A 25,014-nucleotide genomic window follows, 5' to 3' on the forward strand; every position below is an offset into this window, starting at 1 on the left:
GTGTTTACCTAAAGCTCCCAAGGTGGCAACATTTTTAACTCACAGTAAATTTGCTATATTTGAGATGAGGAAAAACAATTGTAATATACTCCTAATCAGGAACTATTAACGACACAATGTTAAACATATTTGATTATCTACCATTGGGTAGATGGGCAATGAGTAATGAGCCTTTGATAAATTGTATACCAAAATCCTTTTTAGCATTAATATTGTTTGTTTGTGTTTTGTTTTTGTTTTTTTATAAAAACTGGCCAAGTGCCAAAATCTCAATGAATGTAAATTGGTCATTAAACTACCCCCAATCATGAATACAATAAAAGTTAAAATATGCAGGCCACCCATCGACTTCAGTAATGTTCTTAGTAATTGTTTCAGGCTGCCAATTAGAGTGTGTACATTATTTAGTCTGATTAACCTGTAATGTATGATTAAAAACTGGCTGATTTACTGCCTCAGTTGCACGGATACATATGTGTGAAAAACGTCTTCATAGCCTGCAGTTTATTGTATTGCATTTTTTTATTGTGAGTTTATTGAAATTAATTTCACTTCAAGCGACAATTTGTGTTTACCTTTTTTTTGTTATGTTTTTATGTGTAAATGTTGGATGTAAAACACTTTTTTTTCTTCTCATGAAGATAAATCAAATGGAGTTTAATAAAGAAAGTGGGTCAAATGTTTCGGTTTTTTTGTGTGCAGTAAAATTCCTGAAATCTCACAGCAAAGTCTGACCTGATTTACTCATGGAGCTGCTGCCACCCCTCCTTCCTCCACCTCCACACCGGGCAGACCTCACCACCCTGCCCGGTAGGCACTACGGCTACGGGCTACACCCGGTGGAGAAAACAAAAATTAGATTCCATAATAAATATAAACTTAAGAAACAATATAGTTTACATATGCGGTGTATAAAAGAAAAGCATAGGAGTAGTCAGTATTTTAGATGAGTTTAGTGTTTGGACTCACCTCTGCATGAAGTGGTACAGTCCCGTTAGTCTCAGTCCGCGAGTCCTGTTTACTGCTGCAGTTAGCGGACAACCTGAATCACCAACATGCGGATAAACTGCACTTTACAATAACACGGACTGTATAATGAACTTGTACCGGCTTGCTTTTTTACTGGGAGCCTTGGGTAAGTCTAATTTCCTTCACTTTGATATGTATTATTCTCTAAAAATGTGTTTTCACTTCGACGACCGAGCAACAGGTTGATCCTAAAGCAAGGGTGTTACTTATCCCAGGCACCCATTGGACTCAGTAAAGTGGCTTTTTCATGCTTTATAGCCCATTTCTGTAATTCAATTTGACTAATGCAACATTATAAACATGTTTTGCACTATTTCTAACGGTTTAATAACATGTGAGGGAGTTTATTTGCCAGCCCTTATAATCCCCTTGGGATGTGTGTTAAATATAGCTGTTTTTACTTTATAGTTTACTTTATACCCTGACATGTGTAAATGATATTCCCTAGGGGCTTATGGTTTGCTGTTATAAGCCTATGTGTATTGTATAAACTATGCCATTACAAAAAACGATGTAAAACCATGATTGTACATTTTAAAGCACACTGTTTAATGATAAAGCTGTACTTTAAAATAGCAATATACCAAGAGCTACAAGGATAAGTTGATTACGACAGAAAAATAATTAGCAAATATCTGATAATGAATGTAGCTTTAGTCAAATATCAAGCAAAATGTCATCCATGCCCTGGTCTTTGGCTCTCAAATGTGATGATCCGGTGCTTTTCTTATATATATAATCATGTTTTTCTTATACTAGTAAAATGCTGATGATGATTTGAATATATTGTTAATTAAGTAAAGTTATTTTTAAATTAATAATCTTTTTAGGGTTTTGGAATGTAAAACAGGGATTTTTCACAGTTTTCTGAGATGTTATAAACAATCCAATTAACCAATTTCAAGTCTATGATTGGTAGATTAATCAAAACATGAAAATACACTTTATCTGCTGCTCTATAAAAGTTCAATTTGAGACCCTAAAGTGCACACCAGGTCTAAAGAAGACTAAAAGGGCACCTGTGGGCAGAACAGTCCTATGAAAATATATTAAAATCCATAATCAAACATGGAGGAGACTATATTGAGTTTTATCAGGTTTTTTTTGTTGGTCTAATGAGTCAATGTGAAGGAATGTGCAACGCAGTAAGAGCAGGAAATGTGACAGCTCTGGAGAGGAAAGGTCTGACTGTGTTCAGGAAACGGCAGCAGAGCTATGACCTGGAGTGTTTTCATGACACTGTTCAAAAGGGGAGTCTGATGTTGAAATGAGGTCCTTAGTCAGTATGCAGGTGGAGGAGGAGACGGTCTGTTACCTGCTCATTAACCTACAGTGAGTCACACCTGATGCAAACAATAGTTTACAGTTTGAGACTCAAACCTCCTCTCACCTCAGACTGATGGCATGCTCTGAGTAACGGTTTGGTTCAAATCTCTCGAAGTTAATTGGTCTGTTCACAGCCAGCTGGAGGAGGACGGATACTCCCATTGGCCGGGAGACTCTGACCTCCTCCCCCTCCTAAACTCCTCAAGTGGGGCAGAAAGGGGGGGATTTTCAGCAAAGCCCTAACAATGGACTGGTCCATGAAAAAAAGAAACAAAGGGAAGACCAGAGCTCTCCCGTAGGAGGAATTTAAGAGTTTGGTCACCCCTCCTCTTGTTCTTTTAGCCTGTAAACCCCTCTTGCTCCATCACCACCACCATCATCATACTAAAGATAACGTGTAGTTGAGAGGAAACCTGATGATGCTCATCTGGCCAGTCTCAAGATGTCATCAAAATCACTTGATTTATTGGGGTTTTAGTTCATGAAGAATGAATACTACTTTAAAATAACAACCATGAACTTTGGTTAGTTTCATTAGTCATTTTCAAGCAGAAATTAAAAAATGTTTTGGTTCAATCATTCCTAATGTCATGATTCCTAATGTCATGCTTCAAGATTCAAAGGTTTATTGTCATAACAATGGTTAAATGCCTTTTATGTAACTCTATCTATTTGTGTAACCGGCGTACGATTATCAGTCCATTAAATGGCTGTCATCCGAGGTTACCCAAATATATGGTACAAGTACGTTATAAGAACATGGAGGCTCACCAATATAAATAAAAGAAGGCAGGACTTAAACCCTGGAAACTGGAGTTTGTGTCTGGTCTGAAACCAGAAGTACATCCTTATGTCATTTAAACGAACATAAGCAAAGTTAAGTAACATACATAGCTTTTGACGACTAAAACTAATGTAACTTGAAGTAAAACTTAACATAACTGCCACCATTTTTATGACATTGGATAGGCTTCTTCTGGCCTTATAGATAGAGGGTGCAGGTCGCCCCATCTGAAGAATAAGAGTGGGAGTGAAAACAACTGATACCAGGCATTTAATTACCGGATAACATCTGAAACTGGGGATTGTAAGCAGAAAATCTACAAGATTGGAACTGTTAATCAGACAAACATCCAAAGACATTCACTTTTCCACTTTTTCCCATGATTTCATAGACTTAACATTACATATTAACCATGATTAAAACTACTTTTAGTCCTGGATATAAGTAGACATGCTCAAAGTAGAAGGAGACTAGAAAGAAAAACGTCCATTCGAGATAAAAGCGATACACGGTCCCAAGGAGAGTCAGGCTGGTGGACATGTTTTGTTTGGATTTCCTGTGTTTCTGGGAAATGTTTACAGTGAGTTCCTGCCCCACCTAGAGCTAATAAGAGTAGCAGAAAGCACCCACGAGTGTCCGACCTCTCCATCCCCTCCCCTGTGATGACAACCCCCTGCCTCTCCACAGACCCCCACACTCACAGGAATTTGACCTTCCTGACCCTGAGCACCAGAGGAGCCCCCCCCCCCCACACACACACATAATATCTGTTCCTGGTTAATATGAATATCTCCCAGGTGTTGTGAATCATACACACAGACAAAGAGGAGGCACAGCTGTTTCCAATGTGACCAAGTTGTCTTCCTGTCTTTAAACTGTTTTTCTACAGAAACTAGAGCTGCATTTGATTCATGAATAAGTTGATCAACGAAACATTTGTTGACAACTATTTAGATTTTAAAGCAACATTTCCAGCTTCTTAATTGTACATGTTGCTACTGCTGCTTGCTGTTTGTCTTGATTAATAATAAACTGATTTTTTTTTTCTTTCTTTGTGGGACACCTAACTTTCAAAAATGATACTGAGCAGTTGCCTATTTTTCTTGATCTTTATAGACCAGACCATTAATTCAATATATAAGAAACAACTATAAATAAACTGCCCTTATTAAAGCACAACTCAACCTCTTACAACCTCTCAAATATGTTGTAAGCAAAAGCAAAAATGTCTATCATAACATTACATTACATTACATTGCATTTAACTGACGCTTTTATCCAAAGCGACTTAGAAGACACAACCTTGACAACATGACATCATGATTTGTTGCAGGGTTACTGTATTATAGGCGGCTGCATTAATTTAGGTACATTTCACTTTTAAACTCAGTCATGTTTGAATTGACAAGAACTTAATAATAATAATAATAATAATGCATTACATTTTTTATTAGAGCGCTTTTACAGGTGCTCAAAGCGCTTTACAAGTACACATTACACATATTAGACATGTAAGAGTCATTACTGCTTAAATGTCTGCCTCTCAAATCTGAGGATGGGCTTGTTTCCTCTGTTTTGTATCATTATATACTCTATATTGGGTTTGAGGCTGTTATTTGTGTCTCTTTTAATTGTCATACTGGGAGAGATAACTGTATGAATAAACTCTTTGAAGGTGCCGTGTGTTGATGTCTGTGTTAACCTGGTATTTCTCAATGCTGATACTCTGCTACTGTGTTGTTACTTTGCCGCCAACATTTTGATCTTTGAGCAACATTTGCATGATGGGAGTCAGCTCTACAAAGCTCTTCATAGTATTTGTGTACATTTCTTTATCTACATCTCAACTAATTCCCATTTTCATTTTCTCTCTCTCCTCTCTTAGTGTGTGTGTGCGATGGTGTGCATGTCACAGTTCGGGAGAAGCAGCGTTTTGCGATGCTCTTCCAGTCCGTGGTCCTCCCCTGTCAGTACCAGACGGCCTCCAACCAGCACCCCGTGGTGCAGTGGTGGTACAAGTCGTACTGCAGAGACCGAACCCAAGACTCCTTCACCCTGCCGGAGAAACTGGGCGTCCAGGGCTCCGAGCTCGGCCCCTCGTCCCACCTCGAGTGCTCCGACAGCGGGCGCACAGTCCGGGTCGTGGCCTCGGCGCAGGGGGCCTCCATGACGCTGGCTGAGCACTACAAAGGCAGAGACATCGCCATCGTTAACAGTAATGTCTTCATTTGTATCCTAAAGTTGTTAATTAAAGATAGGCAGAGATGGCAAAAGTACACACATCCTTTACTCGAGTAGAAGTACAGATATTCGTGTTTAAAAATACTCTGGTAAAAGTAGAAGTACTGACTAAACTTCTTCACTCAAGTCAAATTAAGGAATATGGGCATTGAAATGTACTTAAGTAAAAAGTACCCATAACTACCAGCTGTTTTAAAAAGAGTACCTGACCTCCCTTTATATTAATAGAACAATAATGTCATTGTTAGCTAATGAATGTTTCCATGCTGAACAACGGCAACATGACAACGTTTTCATTGGTCCCTCTTCTTTAGAGAAGACCAGGAAATGATGGATACACAGATCGTGTTCAAATCAATAGGCACGCAATGACTCTAAATAATAATGATCATGCCACCAAACACACATTCAAACTAAAGGAACCAGCCTGTTTTGAAAATGAGAGAAGTAGAAAGTACAGGTATTTGGGTTTAAAATGTAAGAAGTAAAAGTAAAAAGTCGTCAGAAAAATAAGTAGTGGAGTAAAGTACTGACACCAGAAACATGTACTTAAGTACAGTAACGAAGTATTTGTACTCCACTACTTCCCAGCTCTGAAGACGAGCCAGTTTTCTGTAGAAAGCCATAATGAGTAGTAGGTTATTCATTTTGGTGGTTGTGATCCAGATTCAAAACATAGTGCCAATTCTTTTTTCTTTTAAAATATTTTTTGGGCCTTTTCTTCAGATAGATTGGAGAGGAGTTGAGGGAGGGTGCAACATGAAGCAAAGGGCAGTAAGTTGGATTTAAACCGGTAGCAAGGATTCAGCTTTGGTACTGTACATCTATGAGAATTACTGCCTGTCAACATGAAAGTCTTCAAAGCCCTTTGAGCTAACATACTGTGATGTAAGGCTCTAGTTAGCTACATAGCAGCAGAGAGTTTGCCTACATTAGAAGCAAGCTAATCTTCCGTATGAGAAATATTTTCTCTGTCTTTTTAGGGTTGCTTTGCAGTGTAGTCTCTTGTTCCCAATGCTGGGAAAGCAACTTTTTCTGCAGGATATTCTACATTGTACCAAGCTTTCCTTATCTGAAGGGACGTGCAAATCCATCTGTTTTTGTTGAACAGCCAATAGGAACATCCTCTCTCTGAAACGCCTGGTGCTTAGACAAAGTTTCCCATCAAGAGTTAGATTTTCTAAGGCCTACAAACAAACCAAGAGTAGATATAGTAGTTTAATTTGTTCTCAGAGCACATTAATTACAATGTGCTGAAATGTTATTAGAGAATGTTTGTCTAAAGACACGCCCAACAAAAAAGCTTACTACCCCAGATTTAAGGAGAAAGAGTTGCTGCAGCTGTTTGATTCCTGCACTCAGGAGTCAGAGCTGACTGTGCTTTGTGTTTCCTGTTCTCTAAATAAACCTCCTTTGTCTTTGTTTCACAAAAGAGTAGCACATACACACACACACACACACACACACACATCACAACCTCCTATTCATGTATGACTCCTTGAAAACCTCAAGCCTTATCAAGACAAAACACCCGTCTCCTATCCAAATGTGTCAATGGGACATACCACATGTTTATGAAACCCTCTTGTTGTCATTTAACAAAGTAATTAAATAAATGTTCAGTGGCATGCTGATAATAATAATATATAGTCACTACATGGCATTTGTTTTTGTTTTCCACATGTATTTGTATTGTATAACACAGGCATCAATGTGTGCTGTGCCTGCAACTGTTTAACAAAGTGATAATTGTCATTTGTTTGACTTGCTTTGTGAAAATGCTCTCACCTTTTACTTATTACATCAAACCTTACTCTGTCTCCGTGCAGAAGCAGACCTGCGTATCGGGGAGCTGCAGTGGGGCGACAGTGGAGTTTACTACTGTAAAGTCGTCATTGCTGATGATCTGGAGGGGAAGAATGAGGCCCAGCTGGAGTTACTGGTGCTTGGTATGCCTGCACTTCATTTTTTATCAAAGTACAGTCAACTCCTGATGCCTGATTGTGATCGACTTGGGAAGAGTTTTCTTTTAAATGATCTAATGTTTTCATTTTAAGCTCAGTGGAGTTTCTATGTGAGTTTTTAGAGATCTCTTTGTTGCCCTGCATTCCGAATTTTCTTTACAACAGTTTCCATGGAGACGGCCACATGGTGTTTGGCTCGTTACTCGATTTAGCACTACAGTGGTAGGAGAGGACTTTAACTTGTGTCAAAGTAGCAACAGGGTGCTTCTGCATTGGTGCTTGTTTCTGTAGGACAACCCAAAAAGTTGTAGATTTTTCTCGTGGACTTTTGCAGAAAAATAAGCTCTGTTGCAGTCTGAAGTTTATGATACTTAAAATGTTTTGTTTGGCAAGATTATATCTTCTTTACAAATGGAGACAACTTTTGTGTTTTTTAAAACATGAATACAATTGTCAGAAGTAAAAAGCTAACATTAATGAGACTAACAAAATCGTATAAAATCATATGATACTGCTGGGTAGCTTTACATTAATAAACCATCATTTACTTGTTTATACGTTTTCAAATAATAGTTGGTAAAAGTATAATATTTGACTAAAATGTAGCAGAAGAAGTATAAAGTAGTTTCATACATTCCCTGATAACCTTAAAATGAAAATATAAAATTAAACTACTTGAGAATTACACATCAATGTTACATTAGTAAATGTAAAACAATTGATTCCAAAAAATTGACATATTTCTATTAAAATAATATTAAACAATTATGTATTTTAACATACGCAATAACATCTCAAAAGTAAATTCACTAGCAAAAGAAAAATTGTTTACATTCATTCATTTGTTTTTCCTAAAAGTACATTTATCAGGAACTCATTTAGAGTTTATATCCAAAAGTGCTGTATGGGATCACATGTCCAACGGTTTTTCTGTCATACTGTAATTTTGAATTTGTTGCCAATTAATGATCAATGAAGCAGCAAGTGTTTTACTGCCAAAGGGTCAGAGATTCCCCGTCTTCCTTGAATGAGACTCTAATGTCCTCTCAGTCAAAGAAACTGTGGACACCATTGTTGTCAAAACCACTCCTTAAGCCGTTACCGTGGCAACATGCTTTTTACAGAGGAGACTGCTGAGTGCTGCTGGTGTAGACATGAAAAGGGAGACATAGGAAAAATATTAACTAATGACAATAAATTATCCTTAAACCCTCAAAACAATTCTTCAAAAATAGTTTTCTCTCTTTATAACATTGTTTTATACTCTGGTGTTGCATGTAGCATTAGCGTCTGCTCATTCATAAAATGCTCCTCCGTTGAGCGCTAATCTGATTATAATCAGCTCACAGTGAGAAGAGGGGGGGTTTAAATGTGTGAGAATAACAAGACTACACTGATTTTTCTTGGATTGATCAAAGTGTGTTAAAACCTATTATTTCACATTTAATCCGTTCTGAGATCAAGTTGAGTGCATCAAAATTAAAATAATTAGTTTTACATTTTGTGAAATATTAATGTTTTGCTTTGTTGCCAACAGTTAGATAAGAAGATTGATTCCACTCTCATAGCTTCAATTACAACTATTATTGTTCTTTGTCAATACTCACAGCAGGTGGTTAGCTTAGCTTAGTTTAGCCTAGCTTAGTTTAGCAATAAAGACTGGAATAGGAGCATATCTATTCTTCCCAGCTCTTGATAAAACACATTGAGGAAATATTTCCACACATGTTCTTACTTCTCAGCAATGTTTTCCCCTACATCAAATGTTAAATGTATGTTTCTATTGATCAAAATGTTGAAACCAGCCACATTTGATAGCAAACTGGTGTTGTGTTTGTCGATACACCCTCACATTTGCAAGTTAGTTTTCATGACCTTTGACGTTGATATCTCCACATTGGCTGAGTGTATTTTTAACATTCAAACTGCATTTAAACAAATCTCTCTTCCTACTTTTGAGCCAAAAAAATTGCCCTTACAAATAACCACCTAGAATGTTAGTTTATATAAAGAGATAACTATATATATGTCTTGGAAACACCTAGCTTGGTTACATTTGAATGTAACAAAATACCAGCTTAACGATTTGCCTACTTTATCTTGGTTTGTTAGAATCGTTGATTTTAAACGTGTGGTTTTTATGGATGAAAAAAAAAGACATGTTTGCTTACAGTCTTTATGCTAGGCTAAGCTAACAGCTCGTGGTGTCAATCTGTTCACCTTACTTTCTGCAAGAAATCTAAATATATTTCCCAAAATATAATATTAAGCAACAAGAATAAATGTTTATTCTCCCACCATCTCTCTCTTCTCCAGTTTATTTTTTTCTTTTGGATTGATTTTCACTCCCTTGGCTCTCCCTTTTTATTCTTGCAAAATCTTGCTCCTCCGTGACTCATTCCTGCATCTTTCACTGCCTCCCTCCTTCTTTGGGCTGCATAGCTCCTCGGCTCTCTCAGGTTACTCAGTGATACTGAGCTTCATGGTATGTAGATCAGTGTGCCAGCAGGGAACCCAGATTACTTTTTATCAGGTTGGGAGGGTACGCTGCTTTCCCCCTCCGTGGTAACAGTCTACTCAGCACTTTCTGCAGCCAGTGCAAGCTTAAGTCTATCCCTCCTCAGACAGTGACTGGTCTTTAATGTAATTATAGTCCTTTGACACCTCGGCATAAACACACATTAGAAACATGAACACCTGCAGTTGTGTTGCAGCCTCTGCACTCTATACTGTCCCTTTACTTTTCTATATTTTACAGTATTTCAAATGGCCTCTTTTGACCTGTTTTCTATATGAAGCACAAACCTCCACGGTAATTTGTTGTCCCAGAATCGATATGTGCCCCAGTTTACAAATAAACCCAATTTATCCTCACACACCGCCTCTAATGGCACATATGGATGCATATTGCATGTGTATAGATTACTCGGTACCACTTTACAATAAGACTACCCTTATAAAGGGTTTATAATTAGGTTATGAATGAGGTTGCACACACTTTATTAATCATTAAGAACCATTTCTAAAACAGTTCTAACATAGTTTTCATACATCAACACGGGCTCACTATTTGGCAAGATGACTAAGCCTTATATTGGCTACTTAGCGAGAATCAACTCAGTGAGCAACAGATACCAAGGATGCTGGCTGATGAAGGAGACGAAGTAAGCTAGGTAGCCAATATAAGGCTTAGCAGTACAGATAAATGTGGGTTCATTATTTGGCAAGCAACCGGTCACAATTGCCCTGTTTATCTCATGTCTTATAAAAGCTTATTAATGATTTATAAAGTGTTCAAAACCTAATTAATAAATTAATTACAAACTATTCGTAAACCCTTTATAAGGCTAGTCTTATTGTAAAGTGGTACCGATTACTCTGTCTGTGTGCTGTTTTAACGCCACAAAAGAGGCTCATGTGTGGTGTGCACATCAATATAGAAATGATAGCACTGCTTCCCTCCTGCTAAAGATAGATACAAAGTAAAGTGCGTTTTGACCTCTGACTTACATTATTTATTTTTATAGTTTCATGTTTTTATAGACATACTAAGTCATTCTTTGGCATCACATTTTGTTAGCATGAACTCTGCCCATTCATGTGATAAGAAGACTAAAAGTCTAAAGCCACACTAGGTCCTCTGTATCAATATCATTCACCAAATTAAGAAGCCTCTCTCCTCTGGGGACCTTAAATATCTGCAAATGAATGATAGTCCATCTGAATAGTTGTTGATATCACATGACAACCAACATTACCATCTCTCGAGTTGCTAAGTTAGCGTGTCGTTATTCATCGTCATAGCAACATGTCAGATACAAAACTTGATTAAAAAAGTTTCTCCCTACAGTTTCCTTATCAGTGCGTGACCGTTAGTCATCCGCCCTGCTGACCTTTTGATTCTCACTGCTTTCTGCTTCCTCTGCCGGCCTTCACCTGTGCTCTCCCTCTCTCTGCAGGCAGGACAGGTCAGAAGGACGATATCCTACCTGAGTTTGATGTGGAGATTATGCCAGGTACGGCACCTCACCTGCACTTTTGCCTCTCTGCATGGCATCTTCTAGCTTCTCTAAAGCTTCCTCATGTTTATTTCTCACTCAACAACCAGAACTCTTTTCCACCAACACATTTTAAGTATGAGCACTTGTTGGAAAATGCACAGAAAGAAGCCTCTAACCTGACATTTCCCACGAATAGTCATTGAAGCTACAATAAGAAATATTCACAGACTCACAGCTTTTATCTGTTTCCTCTGGTCACGGTTTGAACTCCACAGGGAATATGTGTTGACTTAGCGAGGGGTTTGGAGTGGATTTTGCTTTTGGGCACACCCTGAGGAAATGTGTTGTTAGGGTCGGGATGCTTTCAAGATGTGATGATGGATAAGAGAAATGCAAAGCTCCCTCCAGTTCTCCTATAGTTTCCTTTTTTAGTTTCCTCTCCCTTTCTTCCTCTGTGGTTTCATTAAAGATGAGAGGGAAACATGAATAAGACTTTGGCTGTTACTTGTAGCTTTAAACATTTTTCCTACCATTACAAGCAAAAGTGAACGAACGAAGGACCAAAATATCACTTTTTCGTAACTTATCATTGCAATTATGAAGTCAGAATCCTCCCAACCCTTATACAAATCAAGAAGTAATACCTTTGTGTGTCTGTTTTCCAGAGTGGGTGTTTGTGGGATCTGTAGTCCTGGGCAGCGTCTTGTTCCTCTTGTTGATGGGGATCTGCTGGTGCCAGTGTTGTCCTCACTCCTGCTGCTGCTACGTCAGCTGCTGCTGCTGCCCTGAAACCTGCTGCTGTCCACGACACCGTGAGTAACACAAACTATTACACCAGCAATCTTAAAGGGTACACAAAGGGCATTAACCTCCACCACGGGCCATGCATGCACTTTCAACAAAAATGAAAAAAGACGAGTGTATCTGGTCCATGATTACAATCAGTTTAAAATGTTTTGGCTTTTTCCTTGGCCCATGTTATACCCATGTTTAGTTGTTTTAGTTTAGTGCTTTTCTTGTCTTTACAACCACTTTAAGACACAAGACATTACATTGCATTTAGCTGACGCTTTTATCCAAAGCGACTTACAATAAGTGCATTCGACCAAGAAGATACAAAGTACATCAGGTTTCATAGAGCCAAAACATTTCAAGTGCTACTCAACTAGCTTTAGATAAGCCAGTCCTTTGTTAGTATATAAGTGTTTTGTTAATAGTTCTATCGCTCGAACTGGAGTCGAAAGAGATGAGTTTTTAGTCTGCGCCTTCACACACATTCACACGGCTACCTGCTCATCTAAAGAGCTCAACATCCACAGGCACTCTCACAACGTTAGCCCAGGGTTGCCAACTCTCACGCATCTGGCGTGTGACACACGCTTTCACTCTCAATCTCACGCTGCCCAAACTATTCTCACGCCAAAACAAGAATACCGAAGACTAGAAACGGTTTTGAAAACTGTTGTCACGTAGTGATCGTCTTCTCAATAGAACATCTTTGATAATGTCTTCTGGCCAATCAGAATCACGACAACGGCGTTGTGTTGTAGCAGGAAGTCCCGACGGAGAATACTTTTGCTGTAGTACATCTCTATATCTACATCGATACAACATTACGTGTTGATAGAAATCAACACGTAATGAAATAAGACCCCACGGTTTGATGATTGATAGGTGTGTGGGCTGTCTTTCATTTTGACACACAGAACAATGGGGGCTATCCACCCTTATCCACTATGTAAAGTAATTCACACAGCCTCTTCTCTCTGAGGAGCAGCAGGCTCAGCTTTCAGAACAAAGTAACACAAAACTAAAATGGCATTCATTTTTTAAAATATGTCGTGTAGTAATAGATGTATTTATTTTTCTTCTCAGGAGAGTACCAGAATGTGGCAGGGGTTGGGTTTTCAGCATGTCAACTCTTTCACCTGTGGGGAAATAGCAGGATTGGCTCCAGGTCGCCCTTTTTATTTACTACAAGACAAATGTGCCTTTTTATTTCATACAGTTCAATTTGGATTGAGACAGGGAAATAATCGAAACCTCACGCGTGGCGTTTCACTGTCAAGGGGAGCGTGTATGTAATTACATTGCAAATACTGATTTGAGCCCCACCACCACTGTATGGGTTAGCCGGCCCTACCATAGATTACCCAACACAAATACTCCGTGGCCGCCACTGCCGCCCCGTATTGCGCATGCGCAGATCTAAGATCCAGTAGAAATGAATAGGCCAAAATAGAGTCAGAGTATGAGAGTGAGAGTGTGTTAATTAATATATTTGGCAGTTTGGAGTAAGTCTGTAGATTTGTTTGTGTGCGTGTGTTTCATGTATAGCTCTCACGATAATTAATTTTGTTGGATACATTTTCCCGGAAATTATTGCGATAAACGATAATATTGTCGGCACCGTTGTATGACCATTTTAGACCACTGACATAATGATAATATATAATAATAATTAAAGTACATCCTTTCAAACTGCTAGTCACATCCTCATGTAAATGGCAATTTATCGAGTTCATTTGTATTTATCGTACGATAAGTCAATTCATTGCTTATCGCGACAGGCACACAATAAAACAGTGGAAACAAACATGTGTTTGACTTTCATTAGTGAATGAAACTGTGTGCCCTTTATAGTCTGTGTCCAATATTGTGTATTTGTATATATATATCCTATATATATGCTAAGGTCCCGCTACTGACACGATAGCAGTCATTTCGTGCGCATATGTGTAATCAAACCCATGATATTAAAATCTCACTCCAGCCAGGTACCCAAAGTTGGCAACCCTGCGTTAGCCATTGAATTTAGGGACAAGTTGCTGGATTGAACCGCCATTCCTCAGAAAGGTGCACCACCACTTAACCTCCTGACAAAGCCGCCCAAACAGGCAAAACATTTTTCTATAATCCTTCGGACAAACCGAAACTAAAACGATCTTTGTTGCTGATACTACAAAACTTTGGAGCAGTAAAGAAACCTAATTGTTGTAAATTCCCCTTGTTTTCCTTGATCTGCGTTATATCGTTTGTGTTTTAGTCAGGCAAATTTAGGGACAGCTAAAGTAGCGCTGCTACGGGTCCTCGAGCTGTTTACACGGTTAACACATGTGCGTTCATGACAGGACATTATTGAGGTCGCATCGTCACATGCATATTCTTTCACACACAGTGACGTCACAGCTACCCACAATGCAACGCGCGCCATATATTTTTTTATAAAGACGCCATTTTTCTGGAGGTGCAAAAATCCTGGCAATGCTAATATAAACAGCTAGCTTATGTTGCCAGGCAGAGCGCACTAGGTTTTTTTTCTGAATTAACGACCGAAGAAATCGCTGCATGTCTTCGGATTACATCTCTGGACTTGAGGGGTGTGCTCTAGGTCGTTACCAGCGTAAACTAGAGCTGTGTGGGTTGTTGGATGTACAATGTATGGAATTACGACCCTCAAAAGTGGCCTTCGGTCGATTTTGGCTACATCTACGTCTATCTACTGGAAACACCAGGTGAATACCCCACTTGTCACAATAATATTATCATGCCAATGCATATATGTGGTATTTTAGAGTTGACTATATTGATTAAGGCAATCGACTATGATATTCTGTATGCACCTCGCGTGAAATGGTTGATACCGGAAGTACAGTGTCGCCCTCGGCCCAAAACCCGTATGTGTTGTGAAAGAATAGGGTTGCCAACCGTCCCGTATTAGCCGGGACGCCCCGTATTTGAGCCAAAAGGGGCGTGTCCCGTACGGGACTTTGTTTGTCCCGGATTCCCGTGTAAAGGGAAACATTTACATATTTTTCTGTTTGCGCGCAATGCAGTGTGTCTGGCTGCGTGCCTGTGTGTTTGTGTGCTGTATCCGAAGGGCACTAGGACCGCTCAGTTGACAGGGCAGGCACAATGGTCGCACGTGTGTGTGTGAGATTTTCTCCGGTGGGCCGCGGGCGCAGCATCATTGTTTGTGTGGCATGTCAGCCTGTTCAGTCGTGTGGGAAAATGAGCGCTGCCGGTGGAGGAGGTGATAATGAAAGAGGAGAAGAGAGAGAGGATGTGGTTCTGGGCCCTGGCCCTTCTAAAAAGAAAAGACTTGTGTCTTAACAACAAACAGTGGAAGAAAAACACTTTGGGTAAAGCCTGTGAGTGGAGATCTGTCTCGGGTCTTCTGTGTGTGTGTGTGTGTGTGTGTGTGTGTGTGTGTGGTGTGTGTGTGTGTGTGTGTGTGTGTGTGTGTGTGTGTGTGTGTGTGTGTGTGTGTGTGTGTGTGTGTGTGTGTGTGTGTGTGTGTGTGTGTGTGTGTGTGTGTGTGTGAGTCAGTCAGTCAGTCAGTCAGCTGATTGATGGGAAATGGTTGGTTGAAGGATAACATTAAGTCTAATAATGATGTACCGTGCATGTTCACATCATGTATACTTTGCATTACTTAATACCATTTTTTCAAATATTTATTTTTTAACATTTTGGACAAAATAGCCAATTGTACATCGAGGTGCCCAGATGTGCCCACCTATCCAATTTGAACATGCTGATGTACAATGTGATGTAGTAGCCTAATGCAGGTGTAAGACCATTGTGTTTGTATTGTGTTATAGGTATGCATAGTTTTCTATGCATTTTGAGGGTTTTGGGGGGTTTGACCCCTCGAACCCTAGGGGGCTGGCTCCCCCAAAATAATTAAATAAAATAACCCTAAAACCTAAATAAAGTAACAAAAAAAAGTAACTAAATCCGCCAGAAATCTTGCATGTGTCCCGTTTCTCCATTTCTGGAAGTTGGCAACCCTACATGCATAATTACCATCTCAAAGAGAGAATGCGTTCGTGAAGAATAAAACATTAATTCATTCTCTACTCATTCTCTATTCATTCATTCATTATCATCATCCTATATGTGATTCCACATCAAACATGATGTATTCTGTGTTGATGATCAGAACCAAGCTAATATAAGGTCCAACGACTGTACTTCTTGTCTCCGTGTCAACTCTCTAACCGGAGTGCTGTTTTGGATAAAGCGGCTCCAGCACAAACATCAAAACACACATAAGATTCCCCAATACTAATGCATGAGTTTTATTGTTTTGTTGTCCTCCTCTGCAGTATATGAAGCAGGGAAGATGGCAAAGAGTGGACCTCCTCCTCCTCAGGTTCCTGTGTATCCTTACTACATCCCTGGTGTTCCTACTGTGGTTCCTCTTGCCCCTCCATCCCATGTGGAGCCACAGATGGCCTCCATCCCCTCAGTGGAGAATAACCTGGCTGGAGGTGAGTGTTTTTTACCAAGCAGAGATACTAGAAAGCTCTGTCTCAAGTTATTACTGTTACACTGACTTCACTAACCTTCATTTCATCATCATTCATCCTCAAATCTGTTTCTAACCTCCATACAAGACGTACGTGTTACAGAAATGTCTGCATGTTTGTTGTTTAAATAATTGTTTGTAGGGACAGTTCACCACAAAATTGAAAACCTGGTTACTAAATATAATCAACAGACCTTGTTGTAAGTAGTTTCATGTAGGAACTATTTTCTTGTTACCACACTACACCCACCAACCGTATCAACGTGCAATAGAAAATGGGCAAATACTCATTCAATTCATTAGCAGATGTTGTTCTGTTGAAAGAAAATAGTTCCTACATGAAAATTATCACAACAAGAAGTGCGGATAATCTTGAGAAGCCAGGTCATGATTTGATTGTAGGATGAACCGTCCCTTTTAATAAAATCATGTCTGGTTTGTGTTTTGGACACTTATGTGGAAATGTGTCTGTCCCTGCATGGGTATGTCCTTGTGTTTGCATGTGCGTGTGTGTGTGTGTTTGTGTGTGTGTGTATGTGTGTGTGTGTGTGTGTGTGTGCGCGTGCCCCATCCGCAGCTCACAGTGGTTATCGACTGAAAGCCAGTCCACACCAGGACTCAATGAAAGTTTTGTACTACGTAGAGAAGGAGCTGGGTCAGTTTCCCTCTGCAAAGATGGCTGCACACAAACGTAAGGCTGCACAGATTAGACCAGTGTGTGTCCTCTGTGTGGCTGTGTGACATGTGTTTGTGTTTTATGTGCATGATATGTGTGAATTAACCAGTGCTAGTTTTCATCTAATAATTACATTCATTTCATAACATCTAACTACCCTTACTGAGTCAAGGGTCATTTTTGTATGATATTGGAAATACGATGCAAGTTTAATGGAAAACACGAACTGAAAATAAATGGACTGCGTGTTCAACAATTTGGAAACAATTTTTATCAGACTGTTTATAAGCTAAAGTGTGCGTCTATTATGTAAACAAAGCGGCACATAAAGCGTTAGCTTAGCCTCTACATTTGTAAAGTCCCTAGCAATACAGGATCGGTACAATATTTTTGTTATTTTACATTGCAATTTTTTGCCAAATTAATTGACGAAAACTGGTGGTTATTTTACAACCAACATATTAGATTGGGAAGAGTCAATGTTTCATTTTTATTTATTAGTAAAAGTTAGTAAAAGGAGTATAAAGTACATTTATTGCAGACTTTCCATGTTAATCGCATAGGAGAAATATGAATTGATGATGTGTTTTCAATAGTTCAATCAATTGAGGTCAATAACACTATTAAAATAAGCTATTTTATTTTGGCTCCCTCATGTTATTTGTTGTTGTGACTATGATATACTCTGAAAACAGAGTAGTTAAAAAGAAATCCTCTAAATTGTTTGTGACACTAGTTTTAGGGTGGTACTTCCTCAGTCATTTGCAGTCAGCTGTAATCAGTGCTCATGATTATAACCTCCAGCTGAAATGTGAAAGGTGAGGCATATTATTTCATCTCACTGCCGTCTCTCTCCCTGCAGCCAGCAGCCTCTCGGAGCTGAGCTCTCTTCACGACGGAGGCACGTCAGACTTCAGACACACCTACCAGACGGTGCAGATGAAGGCGCTGCCGCCCATCGCTGACCTGGACGACCAGTCGCTGAGAGCGCCTGCACACACACACACACACAACCGCAGGATGAGACGAGACCGACGCAACCTCTCAGACGACGAGCTCGACAGAAGGTAGGATTAATTCATCCATAGTCTGTGCGTGTGTTTATCAAGGAGGTTTTTTAAGGGTCAAAACTAAATAAAAAATACGTAAATGAATGTGAAATTGTCACTATAAATACGTTTTAAAAATCTAAAGTATATTAATGTTTAACTTTGATATATTTGTCTAAATATTTAGACATTTAGATATTTGTTAACCTATTTGTAAATTGACTTATTGACTTTTGCACACCTTTATTTCCTATAACCCTTCTGACTTTTGATTTATAAAGTTAATGGATGTAGCAGCAGGTTTATTTAAATACAATAACACTTACAATATATATATACAAATGTGTTATAGCGACAGCAGGAAACAAACAAAGTCGCTGAGAGGTTGAGGCCAGGCCTGTTTGCTATTGTGTGACACACTACAAAAAAGTACTTGCTGAGATCAAAAAAACTCTGTTGAAAAATAATGTATCAAATCAAATCAAGTTTATTTATATAGCACATTTATAAACGATTTTTGGTCGAGCCAAAGTGCTGTACATAAAATAAAAATAGCCTACAGTAGAGACACTTTACAGCAAATACAACAGCACAGATTGTTCAGAATATCAGTATGAGAAAAATGACACCCTCTGTCCTTAGACCCTCACATCGTACAAGGAAAAACTTCCAGAGAAAACCCACAGTTTAAAGGGGACATGAGAGAAACCTCAGGGAGAGCAACAGAGGAGGGATCCCTCTCCCAGGACGGACAGACGTGCAATAGATGCCGTGTGTAAATCGAAGAGATAATACATTTTACAGCATATAGACCGAATATTAGGAAATGCATGTGTCTGTAATAAGAAGATGAATCCACGAGGATGTCAGCTACAATCCTGTGGAAGCCATCAGGGAAGCAGCATGACGAGACCCAAGGCAGGACCGCAGAGACAGGTTCAGCCACGACCCGAAGTCCACGACTTAATCCAGAACTCAGGATAGAGGATCCAGGACACAGGACTACAGCAAGAGGATCAGCCTCGACTCCGGATCCCAGCGTAGATATAGATACAAAACAAGAAAAAAGATTTGGCGGGGTTAATCGGAACAAGAGAATACACAGACACAGACAGAGAGGGAAAAGGTCATTGGATAAAAGTTATTCTTGATAACCCTCTAGAAAGATCTCATGAACTTCCCCACTCAATCTATCAAGACCCGAGCAGTTCTATTAGATATAGATAAGAAACAGAGATAGGGAGCACAACAACCTATCTCTTCGTCAGATGCACTCCCCCGCTTATCTAAGCGACTCTGTACCCCGTTACCCTCTACAAGGCCATAGACCATGTAGTTTAATGAAAACTGGGATGATCAACTTATGTTCCTTGGACATAGACATTGTTATAATAATCAAAGCAATCATTCAACTTGCGGTCAACAAAAAGTACAACGACCCTGTGTCACCCTCTCTTCCACACAGACACCTCACGCAGGATTATAATGAGTGCCGCCATGTGACCCAAGCCAACCAATCAATGGTGATCAAACAAATATCTTATATTAAAACAAAACGCATTACTATACACGTTTCATGGCTCCTACATGTGTTATTATTATACATTATATAGTTTGTGATTTTCTGAATGTGTTTAAAGGGTAAAGCCCCAATAAAATAGCATTATTTGAATATAATATAGTATAATTTAATTAGTGGTATATTTATTTATTTATTGTGACAATGAAGCATTCATTTATTCGTTATATACAATACAATATTAAATACATCTTTTGCATTTTTCTGAATGTGCTAAGAGGGGAAAAGCACCAAATAGTGTGACTGTCTATTAAAGCTTCTATTCATTTCAGATTTTAGACTCTATTTTGGGCTTTTTTGTGTTCAAGGTAGTTTTATACTGGCCGTACATTTCATTTTAAGTGTCTTGAGTATGTTGAAAAATAAATAAAATAATAAAAAAGTACTATTATTATGTTTGAAACTCTGTGTCCCTGTGTGCAGGTGGAACCCGACATCAGAGCACCTGCAGAGGAAGACGTTGAGCAGAAGAGGACGGACCGGCTCTCTGGACGAGCTGGAGGACTTCGCCCAGTCTTACAACTCCCGCTCTCGTCCAGAACGGGGCTACGAGCGCGACTACAGCCCCCCGAGGCGCTTCTACAGAGAGGAAGACGAGAGCTGGGGCCGCCGGAGCCCCTCGCCTTTACCTCAGAAGAGACGGGACACGTGGGACAGCGATCGGCCGTGTCCACCGCCAAAAAACAAAGGATACGACGACACCTTACTCAGCAGTGTGTTGGACAGCAAGGCGAGAGGGAGGGGAGGGGACAGAGGGGAGAGAGGGGACAGAGGGGACAGAGGGGACAGAGGGGACAGAGGGGACAGAGGGGCTTACAGGGCGGACGAGGACAGTGACACTCCCTCTAAAGGCAGCTCCAGAGGGAAGGGGAGTTTCTACAGCCGGTCCCCCAGCAACCGTCCAGAAGAGGAGGACTCTCTTCCTCCGTACTCTGAGCGCGAGGCTGAGCGGTACCGCCGGGCCGACTCAAACGCAGACCGGTACCGCACCGTAGAGCCTCCCAGAGCAGAGAGATACAAACCCAGTGAACCTGCCATGAGGCCTTTCTGTTACACCCGCCCCCCCCAGGATACGTCCCAAGCACTGAGAGAGGAGAGGGAGCGGAGCCGAAACCTGGTGAGTTACTTGTAGCAGGAACGAGGACTTCCTTCTTCTGCAGCCCTTCAGGAAAGAGCCACTAAACCCTGTCAATAACTACTGGATAATTCTGCATATTCTATATTGTTCTTATTGTCAGCACATCCCATGTTTTACCTTGAAATTTTTTAAGAATACTTAGTTTTTCTCACCAATTCTAACAATAATTGTACAAAAAGGAGGAAAGTATTGATGAATTGAAGTGAATAACTCTCCAAAGACATGCATCTTTCAAGATGTTTTTACATAGGACGAGCAATAACATATAATAGTGCACCCTATCTAATAGTGTGGTTTAAGCGAAAATGCTTGTGTTTGTGAAGCAGTGATTTAGTTTTGATATAGTATTGCTGTAGTTAAAATTGTCTTGCTTCAATTTATAGAGAATGTTCTCTTTTAAAAAACACATTTAAACAATATATTATTAAGAATTCAAGGTAACCGGGGGAAAGTTACTAATGTACAGCCCCCAAATGGTTTGAATCCACAGATGAAAACCAAACAAATGCATGATGTACTCCTGTTGAGTTATGATAGGAGTGACAGTACGTGTATTTAATGAGGTAAGAAAGGCTTTCTTGTTATTTAATAAATCCCGATATAGAATTATGATTTAAGGGATTAGGACTATGACATTGTTATCAGCTCTCTACTGGAAAGGAAAAAGCACATCAAAAATGTTTGAAAAAAACAACAAACTTAAAGGTGGGGTAGGTAAGTTTGAGAAACCGGCTCGAGATACACTTTTTGTTATATTCCATGGAATGCTCTTAACATCCCGATAGCAATGAATATCTTAACAAAATTTCATCTGTGGAAGCTGTAGTACTGTATGATTGGATGGCCTACCTGCCTGTCAGCCTTCCATCTGTGCACAAACTTATCTCCTGCCCTCATTGGTCATGTGCGCGTGCGTGTGTGTTGGAGGAGGGGCTCTGTGAGGAAGTGGCAGATTTTTTCCGGTTGTGTATTTTCAAATTCTAGCGCACTCGAGCTGGTTTCTCCAAAATTACCTACCCCACCTTTAATAAGGTAATATTTTTGACACTGTTTCATAACAAGAGAGTTTTAAAAACTAGTATTAAAGTATTGAGAGACATTATCAGTTATAGTCTCTAATGGGATTTGTTGACAATAAGAATACAATAGAACAACGCCAGCTTTTTTGTTTGTTTGTTTGTTTTTTACAGTATTATGTACATATTCTGATTGTCTCTTGTTCAATGTACATACAAGATGTTTGGTCTTAACACTGATTCCTTATAATCTTAGCTTTGATGTTATTGTATCTCCAGTAGATACATTTTTTGCATACATTTACAAAAACAATGCAAATATGATTTAACTCAGACATGTACAGTATAATCTGGTCACGCTTGCAACCATCCCAGTGTTACACATCCCTACTAACTTTCTTTGTAGTATTAGAAAACATCTGTATAACAGGCTTTACTACTAACATGGCATGAGCTGCAGGATATCTACAGCCTTCACTAACCTCGCACGGTAAATGGACTTTACTATAAAGCGCTTTTTCAATCTCTGCCACCACTAACGCTATCAAAATCACCATTAACCAAATAACTCACATTGTTACAAATGCATGAATTCAAAGTGTCTAACGTTTGGCTCTCGGTGTATTTTTTAACAGAGCACTGCACTGAGCAGGGACACTCTGATAGTGTGACGAGGTTTCCCAGCATGCACCTGTCCGTTCATTAAACCGTCCTGTTGCTGCTCTGCCATCAGCCGCATGAAGTCGGCCTCCTCTCATTGACAATAACGGCACTGAAAATCAGCAGTAGTGGACGCTGAGAAATGTGTGCAAACCAGGAGGTTTTTTACTTGTCATTAATTATATCTGAGTATTTCTGCATGTGTAGAATACAGATGATATGTATGTGGTGTGTGTATCAGTTGTATTTGCAGAGTGATTGGATTTATTCTGAAACCAGTGCCAAGATTTTTGTTTTATTATTGTTTTTATCTGCCAAGTTTTCATCTGCAGGAAGCCACAGTCTTATATTTTCATGCAGACTTCACACTCTTCAGTACACTGTAACTCAGGTTCACGTTGTATGTGTGTGTGTGTCTGCTGTTGATCTTGTACTGTATGTAAGTGCTGTACCTTGAATTTGTCCTGCAGATTAATTGCACTGCATAAATACTTTTTAATAAAAAAAACTTTAAAAGAAGTCTCCGCTGTCTGTGAATGTTTTACGCTTATGAACGTTTATTATCTTGATCAAAAGACAAATAATTTATTTAGAAATATGAAAAATATATCCTCTGTGTCTGAATCTGAGTGTGTGCTTATTATGTTTTACAATGTGTGTGATAAAGTGTGTGTGCAGTATCTTGGATAAAGCCCTTTTTTATCCTAGCTTATCAAATATCCACAACTAAATAAACACTAGAGATTTACTGACAACATCCAAATACAGAACTACACACAATCTGCACACCTTATCGTGTAAGCATGTGTCCAGCTTTAATGTGTTTATATAAAGTATTAATTAGCACATCAATACGTGTACAAAATAAATATATGTTTCAGCATTTTGTCTCTGTGGTAATTGATTCTATCCGTAAGGTCTATTGGTAGTCGTTTTGATAGTTTTGTGACTGTATGATCATTTTAAGAATCTTTAGGGTCTTATTGAAACTCTGTGTTGCTGTTAGTTCTCTGTGGTAGTTTTGTGACTCTTCATGGTCGTTTGTGACTGATCGTTTTGACTCTTGTTAGAAGTTTTCTGTCTATTTGTATTCATTTGGTTCTTATTTGTGGTCGTGTAGCATATATATTTGATCTTTTCGTCTTCGTTCGTAATTTTTAATCAATCACTAGTAATTGTGCGTCTCTTTGTGGTAATTTGTGATTTATTCATAGTTGTTTTGGTTCTATTTGTAGTCATTTTGCATATCTTTAGTAGTTTTGTGACCCTTTGTAGCCGTTTTGTGTGTATTTAATATCCTTTGTTTGAATATCCAGTTAGAAACATTAGCAGTCACTTAGGTCTGTCAGTTTAGAGATCCATCCCTGACACTAACTAACTATCTTTAATCTTCTAATAGAAAAACAAAACAGAAGAACACTTTATAACCTTTGAAACACTGCCGGCAGATCACAGCCTAAATGTTTTGTCCACTGAAGACAAAGAGGCAGAAGATGAATGGAACCGGACGTCGTCCCCAGATACTAAAAAGGAAGGAATTTAAACCTGGTATGTCTGTGTAGTTCAGAGCGGAGCCAGACGCTGATGAGAGGGCAAAGCTTTTCATCCACACAGCATTTTTCTCAGGATTACCAACACACTCCAGTGAGCTGAGAGCAGCTCTTGAGTTCAGCTCAGGCGGAGTTGTTTTGTGTCAACACTAACGCTCGCTGGGGTCTACTTCCTGGATAAGAGACGTAAATCTACACACAAAGAACTCACCACACTCATCCCGAGAGTGGACTCTACACTCGGGATGTTTCTACAAACTAATAAGAGCTTGTTTCATTCAGAGTATTCAGATCATGCAGGCTAAACTAAAATGTATTCTAGAGTTGTTTTTTCACACCAATAAGGGGAGAAGGTTTAAGATGATGGTCTGATGTTAACATTTAAATAAAGACTCCATTCATCTACCATGTGAAATGCATTCAAATACACTTATGGGCATTAAACCCAGCAGAGAACTAATCACGCCTTCTGTTTCTTCATTGTTACCTTTCTTTATCTTTGCCATACTTAAAAATCTATGAAAGAATAGACTGTTTTTTCAGTGTTGTTAAAAGTGTGTCAATAATATGTGTATTGGAAGGATTAGAAAATATGACATATCTCTTTCTTCAACAGCACGGAGGAGAAGGTAAAATAATTTCAATGTACAAAAAAAGAAGGGCACAATCATTAAGAACTAAGTCTAA

At 39.2% G+C, this 25,014-nt stretch overlaps 1 protein-coding gene and 1 long non-coding RNA gene across 4 annotated transcripts; one reads left to right on the forward strand and one right to left on the reverse strand.

The window, feature by feature from the left end:
• The first annotated feature begins 797 nt into the window (after positions 1–797).
• ildr2 (immunoglobulin-like domain containing receptor 2) lies at positions 798–23,296 on the forward strand. Of its 3 annotated transcripts, XM_034213770.1 has the most exons (10): positions 798–1,135; positions 5,025–5,354; positions 7,210–7,329; positions 11,304–11,360; positions 12,011–12,157; positions 16,457–16,621; positions 17,237–17,350; positions 18,198–18,402; positions 20,387–21,080; positions 22,753–23,296. In XM_034213770.1, exons 1-10 carry the CDS (start codon positions 1,096–1,098, stop codon positions 22,786–22,788), a joined length of 1,908 nt encoding a protein of 635 aa, XP_034069661.1. In that variant the 5' UTR covers positions 798–1,095; the 3' UTR covers positions 22,789–23,296. The 3 variants fall into 3 exon arrangements, with proteins under 3 accessions (XP_034069661.1, XP_034069663.1, XP_034069662.1); XM_034213772.1 differs by lacking the exon at positions 17,237–17,350; XM_034213771.1 differs by lacking the exon at positions 11,304–11,360.
• LOC117544586 lies at positions 5,194–12,472 on the reverse strand. The gene is made up of 4 exons (XR_004568708.1): positions 11,990–12,472; positions 11,579–11,797; positions 7,169–7,286; positions 5,194–5,322 (listed from the first exon to the last, which is right to left on the reverse strand). It is a non-coding gene; the product is annotated as an uncharacterized LOC117544586 (long non-coding RNA).
• Positions 23,297–25,014: the final 1,718 nt, after the last annotated feature.

This window comes from Gymnodraco acuticeps, unplaced genomic scaffold (assembly GCF_902827175.1).
Source record: "Gymnodraco acuticeps unplaced genomic scaffold, fGymAcu1.1, whole genome shotgun sequence".
In the NCBI taxonomy this organism is placed as follows: Eukaryota; Metazoa; Chordata; class Actinopteri; order Perciformes; family Bathydraconidae; genus Gymnodraco; species Gymnodraco acuticeps.

What these genes read in the sequence shown, in the direction of transcription:
- ildr2 (XM_034213770.1), top strand. Translation starts at nt 1,096, where the DNA reads ATGAACTTGTACCGGCTTGCTTTTTTACTGGGAGCCTTGG. An exon ending in AAAGATGGCTGCACACAAAC is followed by an intron (nt 17,351 to 18,197) that starts GTAAGGCTGCAC and finishes CTCTCCCTGCAG; the next exon opens with CCAGCAGCCTCTCGGAGCTG. An exon ending in GGGAGCGGAGCCGAAACCTG is followed by an intron (nt 21,081 to 22,752) that starts GTGAGTTACTTG and finishes ATTTTTTAACAG; the next exon opens with AGCACTGCACTGAGCAGGGA.